This window comes from Corythoichthys intestinalis, chromosome 18 (assembly GCF_030265065.1).
Source record: "Corythoichthys intestinalis isolate RoL2023-P3 chromosome 18, ASM3026506v1, whole genome shotgun sequence".
NCBI classification, from domain to species: Eukaryota; Metazoa; Chordata; class Actinopteri; order Syngnathiformes; family Syngnathidae; genus Corythoichthys; species Corythoichthys intestinalis.
This window is the reverse complement of record NC_080412.1, coordinates 15,426,748-15,451,279: the sequence shown is the minus strand read 5'-3', so window position 1 is coordinate 15,451,279 and position 24,532 is coordinate 15,426,748. Positions and strand designations below refer to the sequence as shown.

Genomic DNA, 24,532 nt, shown 5'->3' with positions numbered 1-24,532 from the left:
TGTAAAATTATTGAAGTAGAGAGATAAAAACAATGATGATTTTTTTTCCTGCTCGCTGTCACATTTTCCTCGTTCTGAATCTTCCCCATTGGACTCAATTCTAAATCAGGTGTAATCGTTCCTCTGCTGACATCATCACCCAGATGGAGGCGCTACAGTGCAAATAATAGGCGGGGCTAAACGGCAGATTAAACGACTCATTTCTCGTCATCTGCGCTTTACCAAATTGTTGGATATAGTCAGAATCGTCTAAAATATGATTTTAATTCAAATAATAATGCTATTTAAGATTTCTTTTTATTGTGTCACAGGCACTTTAAATGTGTGTCCTATAAAGGGTTAAGATCATAATTTGTTATTCTGGCAGGGAAATCAAACGCTTATCCCTCTAGGGGATGCAGTGCTGTCATGCCGGATGACAGCGTCTCTTCAATTACCGCCTCATGACAGTTGACATTTCAGTGTGACATTTAAAAGAGACTATGGCATACCTGTTGAGCGCGTTGAACATTTCGATCGTGACAAGCACTGATAGGGCCATGGTGGTGGGGTAGCGGGATTCAAACACCTCACAGTCTATTCCCTGAAACACTGGGTTATCCTCAGTGCACTGCATAAAGTGTCTCTGTGGAGAGATGCAGCTCAAATCAGAGGAGACACGTCAGGTGACTCAATTCGAGACACCAACAGATGGTGCTGTTCATCTTTTTGCTCTTTATGCACAGTATTTTATCCATCCATGCATGCATTCACCCATTTTCTCACACTTCACCTAATTAGGCTATTTCTAGACAGTTGGTCGATAAGATGCATTTATCATTGTTGCGCAAGGAAGGGAGCAGGTGATTATAGGCTCTACTAGTTTTGGCTGTAGTTTCATCCTGTTTAAACGCTTCAGTTCCACAGAAACTACTTCGGGGAGTTTCCTCCAGAGAGTACAGATTAACTAAAAGTTCTGAAGGAGAACCAGTTTACCACTCACCAGCTGATAAAAAGACACTTGCGGCCCTTGTTCATCAAACAGATACCACCATGTGGCTGCGCTCACTGTCCCAAGTCCTACGTAGCCTAAAACATAGAAAACATTACCTTATTCATAGAATAGAATAGAATAGAATAGAATAGAATAGAATAGAATAGAATGACTTATGCACTTAATCACTGCTACTGACAGCGATAGACACATACGCTGATTTTAAGGAGGGGGGGGGTGGGGGCCAGCCCCCACCCCCTGGTGGCCGAAAAGTGTCATTGCCTGCAATTGACTTTCCTATGTGATTTTAAAATTAAGAGTTTTCCGGTAAAATGTTGTCTATAAAAATTGTAAAGCAATAAAACAACAAAAATGAATGAAATTAACAAAAAAAGAAATTTTTATGATGGGTCAAAATTATTTTTCGAACAGATCATGTGACTAGCACCTTACACGGTCATTTGTTTTGCTTAGCCATAACACCCGAGGACCGAAGATGTAAGATGGATATACGTATTTTTTTCAACCCTAAGCTTTCAAAAGTGACAACAAGTACTGAGCAAGAACCAAGGATTGAAAATGTGGACCATGAAATGTCAGAGAGCACCCCCAAAATGGTGAGCGGAGTTTCAATTTGCCCCACTAAAGACGCTAATTGTACAACAGAGCCACCACCGATGTCTTGCCAATGTAGTTACCCCTGTCAGAAATTGTATCCCCTGGCAGCAGGAGCGCACACACACACACATTAGTTATGAGTTATGTCGACTTCAACAATTAATTGAAGCTAGAAAAGAACTACAGTTATATATTTTGGATGCCCACGTTTATTAAACTGGAGAAACTCCACACAGGACTTGAATTATAGTAATAACAGTTATAGGTCATTCTACACGTAAAACAGTAAAACACTGCATTTTTTTAACGTTCAGTACATATGTTACGTTATACGACAAAAAAAAAAAAAGTTTTTTTTTTTTTTTTGGATGGATGGGCCATGTTTTAAAACCTCGTAGATAACTACATCACCAAAACACGGAAATCAGGCAAATCAGTGCACCGTAGTGGCTCCGCCCAGGGGGTACAATTTTTGACGGGAGTAACTACATTGACACGACACCGGCGAGCGTACCATATTAAATGGATCTTGGCGAGTAGAGCTGTCCTAAGTAGCCTGATGTTGAATTCCCCTCAAGAATGATGGGAAACAAAAAAACGCTCATTTTTAACTCATTATTATAAATATTCTTGTAAGTTAATGTTATTGCGGACACTGCATTTCGGGGTCATCAACGGTTTGTGCCTCCCCAGCCCCAAAAGTCAAACTCCACCTATGGATAGACATAAAACCATCTGACCTGAGGGATGTCCCTGATCTAATCGCACGATCAGAAATCATTTCATTTTCAGAGAATTGGACGAAAAAGATTGCGTTTTATAAATATTTAATTTTGAAAAGCAACAAATCAATCCAAGTGCAAGAATTTTGGCAAAAGAAACAATAACACTGACTACTGAAACCAACTGTGCTGTACAGAGAGGAAAATGTCCAGCGACAAAAAAAAAAAAAAAAAAAAAAATCACAGCCAATTTATCAAATTGGATGACAAAACGTTATTTTCTTATATCATTTATTTATGTAAAAAAAGAATATTTTTTAAAACTTGTTTGCAACTTTATTTTGTGCAAATTGCTTGTATTTTTTTTTCTTCTGTTGCACTACTGTTGCACTAACCTTTTTATATGGCTATCATATTGGGATAGCTTTGTTCAAATAATAATAAAAAAAGAACAAAAACAAATTAGGTCAAAATCAGGTGACTATGACTCGCATTCAAAAATTTGTAATCGAGACTTTCAATTGTTCCCAAAAACGTATAAATATGTTCTATTTTTAATTGTTTCAGTGTCCCAAAGACGTATTCATACGTCTTTTACATTATTATTATTTTTTTTTCAAAAGAGACATCTCTAGGTCATGATTCAATTTAGCTCCAAAGCACAAAGCTGAAAATCCATTTTAAAGCAATAAAACTGGCCACTGAAGGGCAGTAGTGCATTTGGTAAGACCCGCAACCCGATTCAACGGCAACGAACGGCCAAGCCACACGGCCGGGCGCCGGCGGAAGATGACCGAATGGATGCCAGGCGGCGGACGACCGAGCAGAACAACCGGTAGGACGCCCTGGATGCCAGGCGCTGGACGACCGAGCAGAACGACCGAGACCACAAGTGCAGCGGAGGATGCCTTTGAGTCCATGCTGCTTGCAAGCAGAGCCCGCAGAGAATCAAAAAATCTTTATGAGACAGACGGCGATGAGGGAAAAGTTTAACTGGCTGTCGCGGCCGGAACAGCGTCATATTTCAGTTATCCATGTGTAAATAAATAGTTATTTTGCAATTAAAAGCTCTATTTTTGTTGTTGTTTATCTTATTTTGTAAAAGAAAACATTCAGATGTTTGGGATGTAACTAAAGCAAAAAATAGCTGTGTATAAGTCAAAGTTTGAAATGTATGCTTTCACAAAAAGCTCAATTTCTCCGTTTTTTCATCAGAAATTAAAATTGCTCAAACTAAGCTTTTTTCTAATGCTGATATCTAAAAGGAAAAAAAAAACTAACTTTTTTTCCTGCTGAAAGAAGAGAGTCTAATCTTTCTTTTGGTGGGTTCCATGTTTATATCGCAATAGAACAGAATTCTCTGTCGGCCTTGCAAAATCAGTCAAAATCCAGTAAAACGGCCGGGAGCGAAGGGCCTTGCTCCGGTGAAAATGGCTGGGAGTGAATGAGTTAATTGAATGATCATGTTTCAGTGCAACTCAGAGTGATGGAAGCCTAATCCACTTGTACTGGGAGTTAATTAATGAAGAAACAAAGCCGTTAGAACAGCAGGAAGTTTGTTGATCTCTTTCCTTATTTCACCGCTAAAAGTGGTAATACATCAAAGTTATACACTATTTAATCAAGTACCTCCAATAGCCAGGTAGCGGAAGAAAAGCCATCCTGATATAAGAGGTTCTTTGGGATTACGTGGCGGTTTGTCCATGATGTCCAGGTCAGGGGGATTAAAACCCAGGGCGGTGGCAGGCAGACCGTCAGTCACCAGATTGACCCACAACAACTGGACTGGTATCAGAGCTTCGGGGAGACCCAGAATGGCTGTCAGGAAGATGCTGCAGAGGAACAGACATAAGAAAAATCAAAAGAACGAAAATGAAAGCGGTATCTCGCGACGTCTCTCTTCCTCACCACACAACTTCGCCCACGTTGGAGGAGATAAGGTATCTGATGAACTGCTTCATGTTGTTGTAGATGGCTCTGCCCTCCTCGACGGCAGACACAATAGTGGAGAAGTTATCATCAGAAAGGACCATCTCAGAGGCTGATTTGGCCACAGCGGTGCCCGAGCCCATGGCGATGCCGATCTCGGCTTTCTTTAAGGCAGGGGCGTCGTTTACACCATCTCCAGTCTAGGAAGTGCACCATGCATTTTAAATAAATTTCAATTGCCTTTTAGGAATAACCAGAAAGCATCATGTTACCGGGTCATCTTTTTTTCATTATCTGCTGCTAATTAATTACCATCATTTTTTCAAATGGATTGGATGTCTATCACCGTCAATGACAGCTAAGGAGTTAGTGTTAGACTTTTTGTTAAAAGTAAAAATAATATAGAAATGATAAATGTGTCTTGTTTCAGATCCTGTAAGGAATAAGCCACATCTGAGCAAAGTGAGACTCTCTGGGCTTCAGCGAGTCTGACAGGCAAATGGTAATAGTGTTGTCTCGCTGACAACCTCCTCAGACCACCAATCCCACAGGCCCTTTCAAATTTGTAAATCAAACCCAAGTTCTGAGACAGATAGGAAGCAGCAGAGCAGACAAAAGATGACAGCCTCTGATAGTCGAAGAGGGCATCTTCGGAGGAGGACTGAAAAGTCTCGCACCACTAACCTCTTGTCAGGCTTCCGATTTGTAATGTACATTTGAAGGAAATTTAAAATGCACTTTCATGCCTGTCAACTGGTAAGGCAGACATTTGAGCTGTGTACTATACGTATATCAGATATCAAATGCAGGCTGCCAAACAGCATCAGTAAATATGAGAGATCATGCCAACATGACACAGTGAGAAAAATGTGACACAATAATCAAATGTTGACAATGGACATCCTCCAGAATTTTATTACTCACATCCATTTTTTCACGACTTGTTACTTAGAGGTTTAATTGTGTTCGTTAGTCTCAGGGTTTAACCCCAATAGTTTGGGTTATCAAAAGTATGGAAAAGTATCAAGTATCAATGATGAAATGTTGTATCCGGATACAATATATGATTGTATAAGTATCATTTATGATTTGTTCTTGCATTACGACAGGTCAGAGGTCACCAGAAATTTAATGTCACAGGGAAAATTTGATTTTGCACTACTATTACATAGGCTTCATAATTATATTGACGGGTCATACACCTCAGACACTGCGCCACGCCTTCTACTAGGGGGCCTGCCCACACCCAGCATCAAGAGGAGTTATTCTCAAACACGCACGCAGCGATCTAACACCGGATTTAGGTTGAAAAAGTACGAAAGCTGTGCCACATACAAACAGGGAGGAATTTCTCAGGAGTGATTTGTTCGAGGATTCAAGATAATTATATTTTTCGTACCATGCATGCATTTTGAAACCTGAAAAAATCAATGGGAAAAATTAGCCGCTACAGCATTGGTGTTATAATTCGCAATATTTACGTAAAATAAATGCTAACTGCCCGTTTCTTTTTTTTTTTTTTTTTTTTGCTTTTAACCAAGAATCAAAACTGTTTTAAATCCATATCTATAAAGAATTCAGGGATTTAAGCATTTATTCACAGGAATTTTCAATGCACAAAAGCTCTTTGTGGTGATAAGGCAGCGCCACAGTGGCTTAAAGACTAGCAGCACATTCGGCATTCGGTAATTTTCCCTACAGAGAAAATAAATGCTAACTGCCCGTTTTTTTTTTTTTTTTTTGCTTTTAACCAAGAATTGAGACTGTTTTACATCCATATCTAGAAATAATTTACATATTTACTGTAAGCATTTATTCACGAGAATTTTCAATGTAAAAAGCTCTTTGTGGTGATAAGGCGGCACCACAATGGTTTAAAGACTAGCAGCACATTTGACATATTTACGTAAAATGAATGCTAAGTGCCTGTTTTTTTCCTGCTTTTAACCAAGAATGGACAATGTTTGACATCCATATCTATAAAGAATTTAGGGATTTAAGCATTTATTCACAAGAATTTTCAATGTAAAAAGTTCTTTGTAGTGATAAGGCGGCGCCAGTGGCTCAAAGACTAGCTGCACAATCAACATATTTACGTAAAATAAATGCTAACTGCTCGTTTTTTTGTTTTTTTTTTGCTTTTAACCAAGAATCAAGACTTTTTTACGTCCATATCTATAAAGAATTCAGGGATTTAAGCATTTATTCTCAGGAATTTTCAACGTATGAAGGCCTTTATGGTGATAAGGCGGCGCCACAGAAGCTTAAAGACTAGCATCACATTCGACATAGTTACGTAAAATTAATGCAAACTGCCCGTTTCTTTTTTTTTTTTTTTTTTTTTTTGCTTTTAACCAAGAATCAAAACTGTTTTAAATCCATGTCTATAAAGAATTCAGTGATTTAAGCATTTATTCACAGGAATTTTCAATGCACAAAAGCTCTTTGTGGTGATAAGGCAGCGCCACAGTGGCTTAAAGACTAGCAGCACATTCAGCATTCGGTAATTTTCCCTACAGAGAAAATAAATGCCAACTGCCCGTTTTTTTTTTTTTGTTTTTTTTTTTTTTTTTGCTTTTGACCAAGAATCGAGGCTGTTTTCGTCCATATCTATAAAGAATTCAGGGATTTAAGCATTTATTCACAAGAATTTTCAACGTAAAAACGTCTTTGTGTTTGTGTTTCGACCCCGCACCCTTTGTCCCGTCAATATATTATGAAGTCAATGACTCTTGATAGTAATGGTGGTTATTTTTGCATTTTGCTTCTTAACTCTTTGGCTTCCATTGATGGTGGTAGACATCCAATCCATTTGAATTGGGAGGGTCGGCAGCAACAAATGTTCATTCGCTTCCAACCTCCTAGTTCAAATGGATTGGGTGTCTACTAGTGAGAAACTCATTTAATGAGTTTTAATTTAGTTTTTAAGAGCCACTTCTGGACGTCCATCAACGTCTATCATCCTCACCATAGCAGTGATCTCCTCAAAGGACTGCAGGTATCCGACAATTTTCGACTTGTGAGCCGGCTCCACACGCGCAAAGCATCGCGCATGTTTCACAGCCTCTCTCTGGGCTTCCAGGGAAAGATCATCGAACTCGCGGCCAGTGTAGGCCTTTCCCGCCACGTCCTCCTCCTCGCCGAAGATGCCGATGCGCCGGCAGATGGCTACTGCTGTGCCCTTGTTGTCGCCCGTGATCATGATCACACGAATACCTGCGTCATTGCAGAGTTTCACAGAGCCCATGACCTCCCTCCTAGGCGGGTCCAGCATGCCCACGCAACCAATGAACGTGAGGCTCAGCTAAACGGAAACAAGAGAAAAAGAAGATCATAGCAAAATTACAGTAGTACTTAAAAGCATTATTATTATTATTCACTATGGTCATTTAGTTGCTATTCAGTCTTCAGTTTTGGCTGGTATCTGCAAATGTTTTCATTGGCCTGGGGGCAGTTATGATTGAGCCCTATGAAATCTGCCTAGCAACGAGTGATGAAAGTGACACATTTAGACAGGAAAAGATTTTTTTTTTTTTCCCTGTGGATGATTAAAATATATATAAAATGTAAACATTTTTTGTTGTTTTTTTGTCGAAAAATAAATCCAGCAACCAATTATTCAATAAATTATTCCATCAGAAAGAGTTTGTTTCTTTGTATTTGGGGTCTGGCAGCACAAATAGGGGGAGGGAAAAATATATTTGAGACAGATGTTTGCACTTTATTTACTTTAATTTTGTTCAATATTGCTCTCTCTTTTTTAACCCTTTACAGAACAAGTGGCTATTTTTGGTAATTTTTAATCATAATAGTATTTATTTATTTGTTTAAACATCCCATTTTGGGTCATGTAGTCCTTAATACAGTATTAAAATTTGATCCAAAAAGTGATGTCCACATATGTGGACACCAGATTTAAATTCTAACAACCTAATTATGGTTATTTTTTGTTTGTTGTTGTATTTTTTTTTATGATGATTACCATTATTTACTAAATATTCATTATGAATAATATATAAATATGAATAACATGTTCATAAAAAAAGACAACTAGACATTTAGCAATGCCAAGTGCAGCCAATGACTTCAACGAGTGTTTTAAAATGAACTGCACTGTGGTAAGATATTGTGAATGAAAATTTTATACGAAAGCAAACAACAGATAGAACAAATACGCACATTCGGTCTCGTTTCCAAACAAAGCTACCTCATAGTCCACAAATTTGCTCGAATTCTCCAAATCCATGTCCTCTTTGCGTGGTGGGTTGTCACGAGTTGCCAAAGCCAGGCAGCGCAGAGTGTCTCTCCCAGTCCCCCAGTCACGGATCTTGGATAAGATCTGGTCTCGCAAAGCGGGGGTCAGCGCCACCTTTGCAGTTCCCACGCGCATGTACTGACAGCGCTCAATCACGCTTTCTGGTGCACCCTTTTGAAAAAGGCACAATTGAGTATACAGTACTTTCATGGCAAAAACATTGTGTCATTGTATTATCCTCCCTTGCCTTGACAAACATCTTGCTCTGAGAGCCAGGCTTGACTGGCGTGCAGTAGACTGACATGGACTTGCGGTCACGAGAGAACTCCAATGTGAACTCTTTCTTCATTAGCTGCTTGATCACCTGATGGAACAACAAGCGATGAGGAAAATAAGACAGCAAAGCAGGTGAACAATATACTGCTCATGTTAATAAGGAAAGATTACGCTAAGCAAAAGTAGGGCACAAACAAAATGTTGAGGAAGAGTAAAACAATCATTCCTGTTTTCAGTATGAGGCTTGGTTCTAGTTTCTAGGTAAGGCTGTATAATTTTCATCTTTTTCCAGTTTGAAAATCAAAAGTGACTTCCAGATGTTTTTGAAAGCTCCGATTTGTACGATATGACAACATATCGCCAAAACAATACTATATAAATTATCGACAAGAACATGTTTTTTGTCATTATTGCCATAAATAGACCTGTTCTTGCAATGTACATTTTGGCTAGCAGATGGCGCCCAATTTGGACTGACATTCTACATTGATGAGATTCTATTCGTCAAGGTAGTACCATCAATTGGCCTCAAGGTGTCCCCATCTGCACTCATTAGACACCTAATTGTATGCCTCTGCCAACCATACGAGTAATGCATGAAGTACAAGACAGGTAGTCCCTGGGTTATGAACGAGTTATGTTCCTATGCCGGCGATGTAACCCGAATTTCCACGTAAATCAGAATGATACCTTTAAGTACCCCTAAATGGCCTCTAAATTTCAAAATAACTATCCCAAAACATGTATTATACGTCATATTAATAAAATAAAGTAAAAAATAAGAAGAAAATGGCCGACGAGACACTGTTACGTGACCTAAATACCTGAGCCGGCGTTGTAAAGTCTAAATTACGCTAATAGGATACGCCGTAACCCAGGGACTACCTGTAGAAAACACATTATCCACACAGAACACAGACAACACAATTATTTCCAATATCAAGATATATATAAAATAATTTCTTATTAATGATACAAAGTAGTCCCTCGGTTACAACGTACCCAATTAACGAGATTTCGACTTTACAACTCCGGCTTTTGTCTGCTATTTTGTCTCCAGTCGTTTAAAAAAAAATTTTTTTTTTGTCGCTCAACAGTGTCTCGTCCGCCATTTTCTGCTTATTTTTTTTAACGGCATTTTATTAATAAGACGTATAATAGAGTGGTACCTCTACAATTTAATTCAGGACATGGGTTGTTAGTCCAAATGGTCATACAGTATGTTGAGCGTGATTTACCCATAAGAACACATTATAATTCAATTAATTTGTTCCACAGCCCAAAAATGTATGCTAAATCCTTCATAAATACTGCTGGTATACCGTAGTGGCCCGAATATAAGACTGTTTTTTGAATCGAAAAACCACTGAAAAAGAGGGGGTCGTCTTATATTCGCGATCTAGACAGCATACCCATTCACGACGCTAGATGGCGCCAGATATCATTGAAGAGATGTTTTATCATGACAGATCTCAGCTACTATCTCCATTCACGACGCTAGATGGCACCAGATATATTTGAAGCGATGTTCTGTCATGACAGATCTCAGCTACTCTTTTTTAGTTTAACCAGTTTGCATCATTTTATTGCAATGTTTTTCCCTATTCAGATTTGACTACAGTTACAGTTAGACTTCAATTTGATAGTTAATGCAGTTATTGCAATTTTGTTGTTTTATCAGAATAGATTGATTTATTTACATTTCAAAAACCAGAAGCCATTCATTTACAAATGTGGTTGCACTTTAGTTTACATATATAAATGTTCAGATATTAAGATTTGAATGAGGCAAAATAACATGCTTTTTCGCTCAAATATATTGTTATAATCATTTTTTTCGGATGTACTGTAATTATTTGCTGTATAAAAATTTGGTGTTCAAAAAGTCTTTTTTTCAAACTTGAGTCATGAAAAAGAGGGGGTCGTCTTATAATCAGGACCGTCTTATATTCGGGCTAATACTGTAATTACAAATAGAAATTACATATAGCAAAACAAAAAAATGTACATACAAATCGAAATAATAACAACATAATAATAATAATAATCTAACAAATCGGGTTCTAATGTGCCAGTTGTGTTTTGCATGCTGATCTTGAACAGTCGTAGAGTATATTCAATCATTTTCATCTAAATTTCAATGGTAAGCATCACCTTTTCCTTTTTTCACAACCTGCATTAACCTTCCACGGACCAATGTTGATTTCTCCCACAAGAAAATCCACCGTGCTACAGTCTTGCGGGGAAAAGATGAAATTGCGACGCTGTTTTAAATCGTCGTATTTCGAGTATGTCGTCATATGTCGTGACAATTGACGAGTCAAATTTTACGTCGGATGTCGAAAGAATCGTATGTCGAGGTAAGACTGTCCCACTGTATTTGGATAGTTTAGGGGGTATTTAGGGGGTACTTAAAAGGTTAATTCCATCTTGTGCGGAAATTCGGGTGACGTCGCTAGCAAAGGAACGGAACTCGCTCTTGACTCTGGGACCACCTGTGTTATGCAACTCTACTAGTCTAAAGTATTAGTAGATAGAGTAAATTAGATAATATACATGTAACATTTGTGGCAGGTCAGTTTACTTTCCCCGTTTATACTCACCGCATTGCAGGCCCCGGCACGCTCCACCTTGCTGAGTCCGGAAAGGTCCGTTTTGAAGACATTCATCTTTTCCACCAAGGTTGTAAGAGCAGTTTCCGTGGCTTCACCCACTTTCTCGTACACACCTTTGGCCTGAACAAAACAAACATGCGTGGAGATGAGGAGAATAAAGTGGTATCCCTACTTATGAAATTCATTGGTTCTGGGAGTAGTTTCTTAACTTGAGAATTCTGTAACCATTTTCCATGTAAATGCCCTAATCTGTTCCAAGGGTTAGGGTTAGGCCCCCCCAAAATTCTGACATAAATCTTATAATGCATAAAAATGCATAAAAACGTGTAACAAATACATGTTACAATAGATTAGTGCACAATAAACATAAAATCTGAGTTGTGCATAATGTAAAAAAACAAGAATAGAGTAAAGAATAAAAGTTATAAATACGCTCATGTAAAGCTGTCGAAACGCAAGGGGCAAAAGAGGTCCTTCTTAGCCAATTGGATACCAGGAATGCTAGGCAGCAGCAAGAGGCAGAACAGCTATAAGTGTGTTACTTTCAGTTAACTCTGGGAGCTGCGAGTACCAGCCATACTGTATTTTTTTCCTTTTGTATCCTGAAATTTCTTTCTTGACAAGAGGCAATATTTTCCCGTTGAGGCGTGTCTTAACCTGAAAATTCTGTAATTAGACACGTTCTTAAGTAGAGGTACCACTGTACTTGTCATTGCTGTTTAAAAGTGCAACCGCATGCCTCCCAGAGTTCATCAACATTCTTTCGTTTCGTCTTCCATGCTTCCTCTTTCATCCTACCCCAGACATGCTCAATGATGTTCATGTCTGGTGACTGGGCTGGCCAGTCCTGGAGGAATTTGATCTTCTTATCCTTGAGGAACTTTGAGGTAGAGATTGAAGTATGCAATGGAGCACCATCCTGCTGCAGAACCTGTCCCTTTTTATGTTTAGGAAAGTAAGATGCAGCTAAGATTTGTTAATATTTCAGACTATTTATGTTGCCTTCCACCCTGCAGATCTCTCGCACACCCCCATACTGGATGTAACCCCAGAGCATGATTTTGCCACCACCAAACTTCACTGTTTTCTGAGTGAATCTCAGATCCATGCGGGCTCAAGTAGGTCACCTGCAATATTTGCGGCGACTGTAGTGTAATTCAATGGAAGATTCATCTGAAAAATCCACCTTTTGCCACTTTTCCAGCGTTCATCCTTTTGACAGGCGAAATGCCACACGATTTTTTAATTGTCTTTTGTTTAATGCTGATTTCTGGGCACTGATTCGGCCATGGAGGCCATTTCTAGACAGAATTCGACAGACTGTTCTGGTTGACACAGGGACTTCAGGTGACCAGGTCTTGTGGAGCTCTGCTGCAGTGGGAAAAGGGCTGGCTTTGTATTTTCCAGCCAACAACCAGTCTTCCCGAGCAGTTGTCTTGCGGGGTCTGCCTGACCTGGGGTTGTCAAAAACGTCTCTAGTCTGTTCATATGGTTTTTTTTTTTTTTTTTTTTTAAATCCTCTGTACCTGATGGTGAGACACATAGAAGGTGTCTGCCACATCTGCAGTGCATCTGGTCTTCAGGTTCTTGATAATTAACACTTTGGTCTCAGGAGGAATCTAAGGCATCTTGTCAGAGGTCAGGTTGCGGTTGATGTGGCAGTCTAGTTCACTGGGGTTCTTTTTATACATAACTGAGAGTTAATTGATCCATTATTGGTAACAGGTGAAGCTCTGATCAGGGATTGTGTGCATCATTTGACAAGGCGACAAGACTTATGTCTTTGCAAAAATTGACTCAATGGGCTTCATCAAGCTGTAAACATCAGAACACTTTGGAATAACACCGAAATGTTAGTCCAAAACCTGTTGGGATTAAAATGATCAATTTCTTGTAAGAAAATATTGATTACAAATATACTGTGGGGCAAATAAGTATTTAGTCAACCACCAATTGTGCAAGTTCTCCTACTTGAAATGTGGGGAAAAAAACAGAAAATCACATTGTTTGATTTTTAAAGAATTTATTTCCAAATTAGTGTGGGAAAATGAGTATTTGGTCACCTACAAACAAGCAAGATTTCTGGCTGTCAAAGAGGTCAAACTTCTTCTAACGAGGTCTAACGAGGCTCCACTCGTTACCTGTATTAATGTCACCTGTTTTAACTCATTATTGGTATAAAAGACACCTGTCCACAATCTCAGTCAGTAACACTCCAAACTCCACTATGGCCAAGACCAAAGAGCTGCCGAAGGACACCAGAGACAAAATTGTAGACCTGCACCAGGCTGGGAAGACTGAATCTGCAATAGGTAAAACACTTGGTGTAAAGAAATCAACTGTAGGAGCAATTATTAGAAAATGGAAGACATACAAGACCACTGATAATCTCCCTTGATCTGGGGCTCCATGCAAGATCTCACCCCGTGGCGTCAAAATGATAAGAACGGTGAGCAAAAATCCCAGAACTACACGGGGGGATCTAGTGAATGACCTACAGAGAGCCTGGACCACAGTAACAAAGGCTACTATCAGTAACACAATGCGCCACCAGGGACTCAAATCCTGCCCTCCCAGACGTGTCCCACTGCTGAAGCCACTACACATCCAGGCCCCTCTGCGGTTTGCTAGAGAGCATTTGGATGATCCAGAAGAGGACTGGGAGAATGTGTTATGGTCAGATGAAACCAAAATAGAACTTTTTGGTAGAAACACAGGTTCTCGTGTTTGGTGGAGAAAGAATACTGAATTGCTTCCGAAGAACACCACACCCACTGTGAACCATGGGGGTGGACACATCATGCTTTCCGGCTGTTTTTCTGCATAGGGACCAGGACGACTGATCTGTGTAAAGGAAAGAATGAATGGGGCCATGTATCGAGAGATTTTGAGTGAAAATCTCCTTCCATCAGTAAGGGCATTGAAGATGAGACGTGGCTGGGTATTTCAGCATGACAATGATCCCAAACACACAGCCAGGGCAACAAAGGAGTGGCTTCGTAAGAAGCATTTCAAGGTCCTGGAGTGGCCTAGCCAGTCTCCAGATCTCAACACCCTAGAAAATCTGTGGAGGGAGTTGAAAGTCCGTGTCTGCTCTAGAGGAGATCTGCATGGAGGGATGAGCCAAAATACCAACCACAGTGTGTGAAAAGCTTGTGAAGAGTTACAGAAAACGTTTGGCCTCCATTATTGCCAACAAAGGGTACATAACAAAGTATTGAGATGAACTTTTGGTCTTGACCAAATACTTATTTTCCACCATGATTTGCAAATAAATTCTTTAAAAATCAAACAATGTGATTTTCTGGGTTTTTATTCCACATTATGTCTCTCATGGTTGAGGTTTACCCATGTTGACAATTACAGGCCTCTCTAATATTTTCAAGTGGGAGAACTTGCACAATTAGTGATTGACCAAATACTTATTTTCCCCACCGTATGCGAGGGACACTTCAGGTCCATGTGTATGCAAGCGACAGGACTTTTGCCATGTACTGTTGACAAGCCGTTAAAAAAATTGACCTCTTTAGTTGCAGCGAACTTTTCATTGCTCACGATGATAAGCAACAATTCACTCGTTCACTTTGTTGTCAAAACATACGGTCAAAGACAATATTCAGAACTGCTTGACATTCACCCCAGCTGTGAGTCAGCCTAGTGATCTCTTTAAAAGGTGTTGGAAAGCGGAGAGAGGACGAGGACGCGCTAATGGCCAATCATTTGTTTGTGTGACAGCACAAAGCAATAAAAAGTCCTCGTCTCCCCCCAGTGCTCAGCTGCTCAGGCTCCCACTCAGGTGTTTCATCACAGAAAAACATATTAAAGTGGTGTTAAAAACATCCGTTCACAAGGACAGGATCAGTAGGGATACGTGCAATTTAAGAAGTGTGTGGTTACCAAGCTACCATGGTGATGACAAAGAGGTGAGAAAAGCAATTCCCAGAATACTTCATGAGCATGTAGATAAAATGTGCTCTTTAACAAAAATTACACAAATCCAAAGCGCACAACGTTGTCTGTGTTTCTTTCACTAGTCGTGTGGCAACAGAACTATTTTTAGTCCGTATTTGGTGCGCGCGTGTGTTTTTAATGACCTCATTGTAGTCCAATGAAGAGTCATTGCACATGGAACACACGGTGGCCAACTCCAAAAGTCCATCATAGTCTCCACACTGGACTGGCCGGTCTCCTTTTAATCTGCAGGAAAAACCCGTTAAGATTCAATGCACCAACTGATTAATATTCATAAATAAAGAAAACGTTAAGAAGAGTCGAGCGGTTGTTTTAATGTGTCATGTTCGCGGATAAGTGGTTCTGGTCGCATGACGACCATCTTGGCAGTCGAGACAACAGCCGTTGCTAGCAAAGCTCCCACATTATAAATAACCCACACTGTGCTTTACTGAAAGCTACAATTTCATATGGAACCACATTTGCAACAATATAAAAAAAGAATTATTGCATTCATAGCCTGAACCTTTTATAGGGAAGTCATTGAACTCATTGGCTGCAATTGACAGGGATAGATGTCTATTTCATTTAAACTGTGAGGACTGGCTTTGAATCAAGGGCGTAGGTTTGCATTGTGAACGTTGGGACATAACACTAGCAACTTTTCAGGAGTCTCAAATTGTCCCCACCAACTTTAAAGCAACCTTATATGCATTGTACAATGAGTTCATGACTTGACCCACCCCCAACACAAACACACAGGCACAGACTCACACAGCCCTGACAAAATTACATGTCGACAACATGCCACCCCCTTCGAATAGAAGGGATAGTAGAAGTTTTTTTTTGACCAGCAGCAGCCATTGTAGGTACAGTGTATCACAAAAGTGAGTACACCCCTCGCATTTCTGCAGATATTTTAGTATATCTTTTCATGGGACAACACTGACAAAATGACACTTTGACACAATGAAAAGTAGTCTATGTGCAGCTTATATAATAGTTAATTTATTTTCCCCTCAAAATAACTCAAAATATAGCCATTATTATCTAAACCCGTGGCAACAAAAATGAGTACACCCCTTAGAAACTATGTACATCCCTAAATGTCCAAATTGAGTACTGCTTGTCATTTTCCCTCCAAAATGTCATGTGACTTGTTCCAGGAGAGCTGTCAGCATTGCTGCAGAGATTGAAGAGGTGGAGGGTCAGCCTGTTAGTGCTCAGACCATACGCCTCACTCTACATCAAATTGGTGTGCATGGCTGTCACCCCAGGAGGAAGCCTCTTTTGAAGACGGAACACAAGAAAGCCCTCCCATCTCATCAAACCATTGGACATGGTTCCAGTAATCCATGTGCTTTGTTGACATGTCTTCAGCAAACTGTTTGCGGGCTTTCTTGTGTCTTCCTCCTGGGGTGAGTGACAGCCATGCACACCAATTTGATGTAGAGTGCGGCGTATGGTCTGAGCATCAACAGGCTGACCCCCCACCTCTTCAATCTCTGCAGCAATGCTGACAGCACTCCTGGAATGAGTCACATGACATTTTGGAGGGAAATGACAAGCGGTACTCAATTTGGACATTTAGGGATGTACGTAGTTTCTAAGGGGTGTACTCACTTTTGTTGCCAGGGGTTTAGATATTAATGGCTATATTTTAGTTATTTAGAGGGGAAAATAACTATTATATAAGCTGCACAGATTACTTTTCATTGTGTCAAAGTGTCATTTTGTCAGTGTTGTCCCATGAAAACATAACGTTAAAGATTAACGTTAATTAAATTGTGAAAAATTTAGTAAACTCTGCAGGAAACTATTGAACCAGAAAAATTTGAATAAGAATTTGCTTAGAGACTAGAGCTGCTCACACAACACAACATACACCCAACATAATCATAATTAACTATGTAACATTTTTGGATGCCTCGATCTACCCACACTAGCGTTGCGGTCGACTGGTTGAACGTGATGGATGTAATGAGCACCCCTGATTTAGCATATCAATTAATTCGGGAGAAATCTAGCCCCGACCCCCGTTCACCCAATTTGTTTGGTCTCATTTATGTCCCATCCCAAGCAAAGTGTACATGTAGGTTATGCTGTTATATCGTCCCTACCAATGTTGAGACCAAAGCTACGCTCTTGCTTTGAATGCTCATCTTTTAGTGCCATTGATGGAACTATACGTCCAATCCATTTCAACTGGGATGGGCGAATGAACGAACGAATGGATTAGACGTCTAGCAGCCAATGAGTACCAAATGGAGGGTTAAACTTGTTTTGGGCTTTCTGTCTTTGGTTTTTATTATGGAATATGAATGAATTTTTCGTTAAAAAAGTAGGGGGGGATCGTGAATCAAATATTTGGTGAAAAAAATATGAGCTGTTATGTTTTTAATTAATGTTCAATTGATCCTCCCAGTCACAAATAATTGGACATCCAGCGCTGTCAATGGCATTGAAAAATGAGCATTCTGTCTATCAAGGTCAATGGCAAGCAATGAGTTAAATACTATTTTAAAAATATATAGGTACCAGCAGTCCCCGGGTTACGACATACCTGACTTATGTGGTTTCGACTTTACGACGCTGGAGTGTTGTCTGCCATTCTGTCGCCAGTCATTTTTTTTTTCCTAATAATGTTGACTTTTGTCTTGTGATGCATGCTTTTATTTTGGGGCAAGAAGCATAGAGCAGGTAGTACTTCCACATGTAAGTAAGAGCACATGTACACACGAAGAACGTATTTGCGCCCACAAAGAGGTCGCGCAGCCGAGTGAGAGAGACGGGGAAAATGACAGCTGGAAGCCTGCGTGCACATTTGTTGCTTGTGAAGCTTGTGAAGCATCCACAAAGGCAATACCTATGTATAACAGCTTTTGTACTGTGTATTGTGCGTTTTCAATATTGGTCAAATACTTGGGGTGAGTTTTTCCTGATTGTTTTTGATGATGTGCGGCCCATAACTGATAGGTTCTAATCGATTTTGTGGAGTGTCAGCGGCTGGTTATAAACACAAATTTGAATTGCTGTTATAGAACATAAAACTGATTTAATTTCATATTTATTATTTTAGTGCCATTCTGCAAGTGTTGATGTCATGAGCAACTGAATAAAGTCAGCAAACCACACAGACGTCTGACATGGTCATTTCGGATAGCTTGCTGTCTAGCTAGGACTTAGCTCCAACGTCTTGGCGAGGACGGTACAGTGACGTATAATAAATGTTTTTGGATTGTTATTTTGAGATTTGGAGGGTATTTAGGGGTACCCAAAGGTTGAATTCCGACGCACGTGGAAATTTGGGTAACGGCACCAGCGTAGAAACTGAACTCGTCTTTAACCCGGGGATTACCTATATATATATTTTGGAGTGTTATTTGGGGCATAACCAGGGTATCATTGTTTTTATTCGTTTTATTTTTATTACGTTTCAACATTTGGTTAAATAACTTTTAAAAAATAATAATGATTACTAATTCAAAGAATAATATTAATTATAATTGTGATCTGTTGTCCACATATGTGTACGTTACTTAAATAGAAAATGTTACACTGGTATGAAAAATTATCTCAACCTTTTGTAATTTCTCACATTTCTGCATAAAATCACCATCAAATTTGATCTGATCTTTGTCAAAATCACAGATTAAAAAACAGTGTCTGCTTCAACTTATAAGCACCCAAACATTTATAGGTTTTTATATTTTAATGTGGATAGTATGCAAACAGTGACAGAAGGGGGAAAAATAAGTGATCCATCATATTTAATATTTTGTGGCCTCCCCCTTTGGCAGCAATAACTTCAACCAGACGCTTCTTGTAGCTGCAAATCAGTCTGGCACATCGATTAGGACTATTCTTGGCCCATTCTTCTCAACAAAACTGCTATAGTTCAGTCAGTTTCCTGGGAAGTCTGGCATGAATCGTGGTCTTCAGGTCATGCCACATCATCTCAGTGGGGTTCAAGTATGGACTTTGACCTGGCCACTCCAGAACGTGTATTTTGTTGTCCTGAAACCATTCTGAAGTATATTTATTTCTGTGTTTTGGATCAATGTCTTGTTGCAGCATCCATCCTCTCTTTAGCTTCAACTGTCTGACAGACGGCCTCGGGTTTTCCTACAAAACATCCTGATAAACTTTTGAAATCATTCTTACATTAATGATTGCAAGTTGTCCAGGCCCTGAGGTAGCAGAACAGCCCCAAATCATGTTGCTCACTCCACCATGCTACACAGTGGGGATGAGGTGTTGACATTGGTGAGCGGTTCCATTTTTCATCCACACATGATGATGTGTGTTACTCCCAAACAAATTAACTTTTTGGTTTCATCAGTCCATCAGAGCAGTGGTTTCCCCCGTGGAATCCTCTCATGAACACCATTCTTGGCCATAGTTTTACATATAGTTGATGTGTGCACATAGAGATTGGACTGTGCCAGTGATTTCTGTAAGTCTTTAGCAGACACTGTAGGGCTTTTTTACCTCTCTGAGTATTCTGCGCTGAACTCTTGGCATCATCTTTGGTGGACGGCCACTCCTTGGGAGAGAAGCAACAGTGCCAAAATCTATTTGTAGACAACTTCTCTGACTGCTGATTGATGAACTTTCAGACTTTTAGAGATGGTTTTGTGTCCTTTCCCTGCTTTATACAAACCAACAATCCTTGATCGCAGGTCTTCAGACAGCTCTTTTGACTGAACCATGATGCTCATCAGACAATGCTTCTCATCAAGATGTGTGTTTTATAGTGGGCAGGGAAGCTTTAAACCATTCATCAGTGATTGGGCACACACCTGACTTAAATTGTTTGGTAAAAACAGGTTTCAATTGCTCTTTGGCTCTCCTTAGGCAGAGCGTTCACTTACTTATTTTCCCCCTTTTGTCATTGTTTGCAAGCTATCCTCATTAAAATATGAAAACCTATAAATGTTTGGGTAGTTTTAGTTAAAGTGGACACTGTTTTTTCATCTGTTTTATTTTGACAAAGATCAGATCACATTTGATGGTGATTTTATACAAAAATGTGAGAAATTCCAAAAGGTTCAGATACTTTTTCATACCACTGTAATATTGTGGCCTGCATGAGCCAAAAAGTCTGCCATGTCTTTATGTGGTTAATTTTTTTTTTTAAATTACAGAATTTAATTACCAAAACTAGTCACTTGCCCTGTGAAGGGTTAAGCACAATTTTTGTAGTGCTTTTGGTAGTGAGTAAAGATACACTTGGTTCAACATGGCACAATTTCCCTTCAAATTTATCATGTGAAACTCACATTTGCCCTTCAGGTGCATAGGTGGATCCTGTAATGAAGAACTCATGCAGGGTGCAGCTTGAATGCTTCACTTCGTCCACCACAAACATCTGGAGAGGAGAAAAATTGCAAAGGAATTAGATGATTAACAATTTTGCATGGAATTACTGCATATGATTCTTAACTCAAGTTTTGTCACTTTAAAGATGACAGTCATATCCTGCGACTGGTGGTGAAAAAAACCGACCATTTTTATTCATCTGTCCAAAGATGGAAAGCCGGACGGTCAAAGCAGAGATTATCCTTTGATGGCACAAACATCTCTACTAAGTTTTATGAGTTCTCAGAATGTTATTACAATATATTTTAAAGTCTGGGTCGACCTGACATGGTAGAGACCCCTTTCCTAAAGGAAAGTACATCCTAGTATCACACTCATCCGGTCATCTAAAAACTCTTCTTGGACATTTCACAATGTTCCGAAAGACCATGAGGCTCAGTTCCATAATTCTCTAACAAATCAACAACAAGCTAGTCGGACACCAAGCGTCTTCTATAAAAGTTCAGGCAGTGCACACAAAGCAGGGACAGAGCAATATAATAAGGTTGTTCCTTCAACCACTTTTTCCTCAATATCTGCTCTGCTGTGGTCTCCACGGTAACAAGGCACAGTGTGATCAGTGTGACTCAGTGCTCGTGGCGCAAGATTGGATTCATCTACTCACTTTCTCTGCACTTGTGTGGAAATGATGGGTGAGTAACCTCTATGTGTGTGTTCGTGTGTTTCAAGGGAATTACAGAGACTCAACTTTGTGACAAAGTCTTCAAAAATAAGGTTCAGCTAGTAAATAAAACGATCGAAAAAAGGCCAACTATTCTTAAGTGAAACCGCGAGAAAGACTGAGACAACTTTCAAAATAGCTTCAGTGCACAAATCAGCCAGACATTTTCTGATGGCACTTGAACTCATTCGCTGCCAGCCCAAGGCACAGAGGATGTGTTGTGGTAGTTAGTAAAAGACGATAATGATTATAACAAAATGTAATTCTAAAAAATGATTATGATAACAATGATAATGAAAACACCTATTAACGACAATAGAAGTTCAATCCTTTTAGCCTGGACTCAGAAACAAACAAAAAAAAAAACATTTCCATGTCTTAACTTAATTTTCTGTCAGAGTAGTGTGGGCCTTGACGTGGATGAGGGTCAATATTTGCCAATGTCAGCTGAGCTAAGTCTTTGCCTGGGAGGGTTGCCGTGAGGTCACTCCTTTACATCCGCCAAGTCTGAGGGGAACTCCCTGCAGTTACACATTAATCACAAACACTGCACGTCATCTTGTGAGCGGGGGCATGTGTGTGGTGAAGTGCATATTTTTACATCCGTCAAGAAAATTAGCCAATTTGATCCTAAACTGACAACCATCCTTGTGTAGCTTTTACCAGGAATGGGTAGAGTAGCCAAAAATTTTACTCGTGTAGCGTTACTTCAAAATATTATTACTCAAGTAAAAGTAGTCGTCCCAAAAATGTACTCAAGTACAAGTAAAAAAAGTATTTGATGAAAAGAATACTCAAGTACTCAGTAACTTTGTGAGTAACTGCTTAAGATGTTTGATTTCAACAATAGTATTTTTTCCTAGCACAAAGTTATTTATATGAACTAAAGATGTCCCGATCGATCGGGATCGCCGATCACGTGATTTTCAAAGTATCGGAATCGGCAAAAAAATATCGGACATGCCTTTTTTTAACATATATATATTTTTTAATTAAATCGTTTTCTAATTGTATTTAACGTTACAGACAAAATGTCTTACACTCATCTAGAGTCTTTAGTTTTGGCTTAAAGTAGGGGCTATCAAATTTATCGCGTTAACGGCGGTAATTAATTTTTTAAAAATTAATCACGTTAAAATATTTAACGCAATTAACGCATGCGCTGCACGACCCACTCACGCATTGTCTCGTTCAATCTATAATGGCGCCGTTTTACCTAAATATAGAGCTAAAAGGCAGCGTAAAATGAGTAGAGTGAATTTTGGCAGTCTTTGTTGGAGCTTTTTTTTAATTGGCTAAAGCCTTACAATCCCTCTCTCAACAATTAGAAATATCGTGGGAAGCTATGTGGGGAAGAAAGGTAGTAGTTGATCTTTTTCTTAACACCCTATGTTATTTTCCAACGCAGAGAAGATATATCAATTGGTGCCACTACGCACAGTCATGGTTGCACTTCCCATCATGCATTTGGGCAGAACAGTTAAATGGCTACAGTATCATTTACTGAAAGCTCAACAAATACACTAGATGGCAATATTTAGTCACAATATACAAGGTCACATTTATCCTTTAAGAATTACAAGTCTTTCTATCCGTGGATCCCTCTCACAGAAAGAATATTAATAATGTAAATGCCATCTTGAGGATTTATTGTCATAATAAACAAATACAGTACTTATGTACTGTATGTTGAATGTATATATTCGTCTGAGTTTTATTCATTTTTTTCTTAATGCATTGCCAAAATGTATATGATCGGGAAAAATTATCGGGAATGATTGGAATTGAATCGGGAGCACAAAAAAAAGCAATCGGAGCAGAAATATCGGGATCGGCAGATACTCAAACTAAAACGATCGGGATCGGATCGGGAGCAATAAAACATGATCGGAACAACCCTAATATGAACTGTTATTATTATACTGTACTATAACATATTACATAACCACATTAAGTCAAAGAAATACAACAGCAATAAAAAACAACATTGAATTCCAGCGAGAGAAAAAAAAAATTACAGAAATGAAGCATCGTTCCTCTGACGTAGGGGTCCCCAACCGCCGGGCCGCGGACCGTTATCGGTCAGAAATGATAACTTATTAACGACTGCATTCCGGCCAATTTAACTTTGGCGTGTGCCCCTTAACACACCAATATCCCTGTCTACTCTAGATATATTACTACAGGATAGAATGTGGTCATAGAAATCCATTGATTGGACTGCTAGCAGTACATGTTGTTTTGTATATCTATGTGCGCTTGTCCTCGATAATGATGTATGATGTAGGGCGGGCGCTTCACATTTGTTCCCGGAAATAACTAGCCCCCACACTAGAATGACTGAAAAACAGACGTCTTTGGACTGATTTTTTTACTGGGAAAAGGGCACCTGACAAGCCAGAAGACGAGCCTACAACCTCGAAGAAAACAAAATCTATGCTACTTCCCAATCAATAAAGACCCACGTACTGCGAAGGAGTGGATTCGTGACCCGTATGTGAATAAACCGAGTGATTCGAGCATGACTGTGCAACAGGTATATCAATTGTAGAGATCGCAAATCATGGCAAACTTAAATGTACATTTGACCGAGGTTCTGGATTAAAGTCATTTCGGAATATCCTGACATCGCTAGGAGAGCACTGAAAACCGTGCTACACTTTCCGACATCGTATCTTTGTGAAGCCGGCTTCTCTCACTCTCCCATCTCGGGACCATCTCGTCTCAAAGAAACAAGCTCAGGCCTCCCACTGATTCAGCGGGTGAGTTGTATTTTTCCTGCACTTTACACGACGGGGCTAAAAACAAATGTCATTTTATATTTGCTGTACTTTTCTGCCGCACACTGCTGGTGATCTGACAAATTTGGCATGCATGTAACGTTAAAAATGACCGCGAATACAGCGATTCCAAAGTCCACACTACAAACTTTCTTTAAAGAAAGGAATATTAACTTACGTTTGTCATGTTAGCTGCACACAACAACTGCACGCAGCTCTCTCACTTAACGACTTCGCCGTGTCGTTAAGCATTATTTACGCCATTTTCGTGTTGCACATGTATGTTTATGATGTAAATAGTTTTTTAGCACTGTTGTGATGTAATTATTATTATGATGTGAAATTAGTAAACTGGTTGAGCCAGTGTTGG

The 24,532-nt window shown here is 39.4% G+C and overlaps 1 protein-coding gene across 2 annotated transcripts in view; it reads right to left on the bottom strand.

Annotated features, from left to right (window-relative positions):
• atp2a3 (ATPase sarcoplasmic/endoplasmic reticulum Ca2+ transporting 3) overlaps nt 1–24,532 on the bottom strand; it is a 117,787-nt gene that overhangs the window by 8,960 nt on the left and 84,295 nt on the right. For both annotated transcript variants that reach the window (XM_057820220.1, XM_057820219.1), the window contains exons 9-18: nt 20,622–20,710; nt 15,483–15,585; nt 11,377–11,508; nt 8,745–8,861; nt 8,450–8,668; nt 7,211–7,546; nt 4,222–4,442; nt 3,943–4,145; nt 983–1,068; nt 492–625 (exon numbers count right to left, since the gene is read on the bottom strand). In XM_057820220.1, coding sequence (XP_057676203.1) covers nt 492–625; nt 983–1,068; nt 3,943–4,145; nt 4,222–4,442; nt 7,211–7,546; nt 8,450–8,668; nt 8,745–8,861; nt 11,377–11,508; nt 15,483–15,585; nt 20,622–20,710 — 1,640 coding nt within the window. The remainder of the gene's footprint in view (nt 1–491; nt 626–982; nt 1,069–3,942; nt 4,146–4,221; nt 4,443–7,210; nt 7,547–8,449; nt 8,669–8,744; nt 8,862–11,376; nt 11,509–15,482; nt 15,586–20,621; nt 20,711–24,532) is intronic.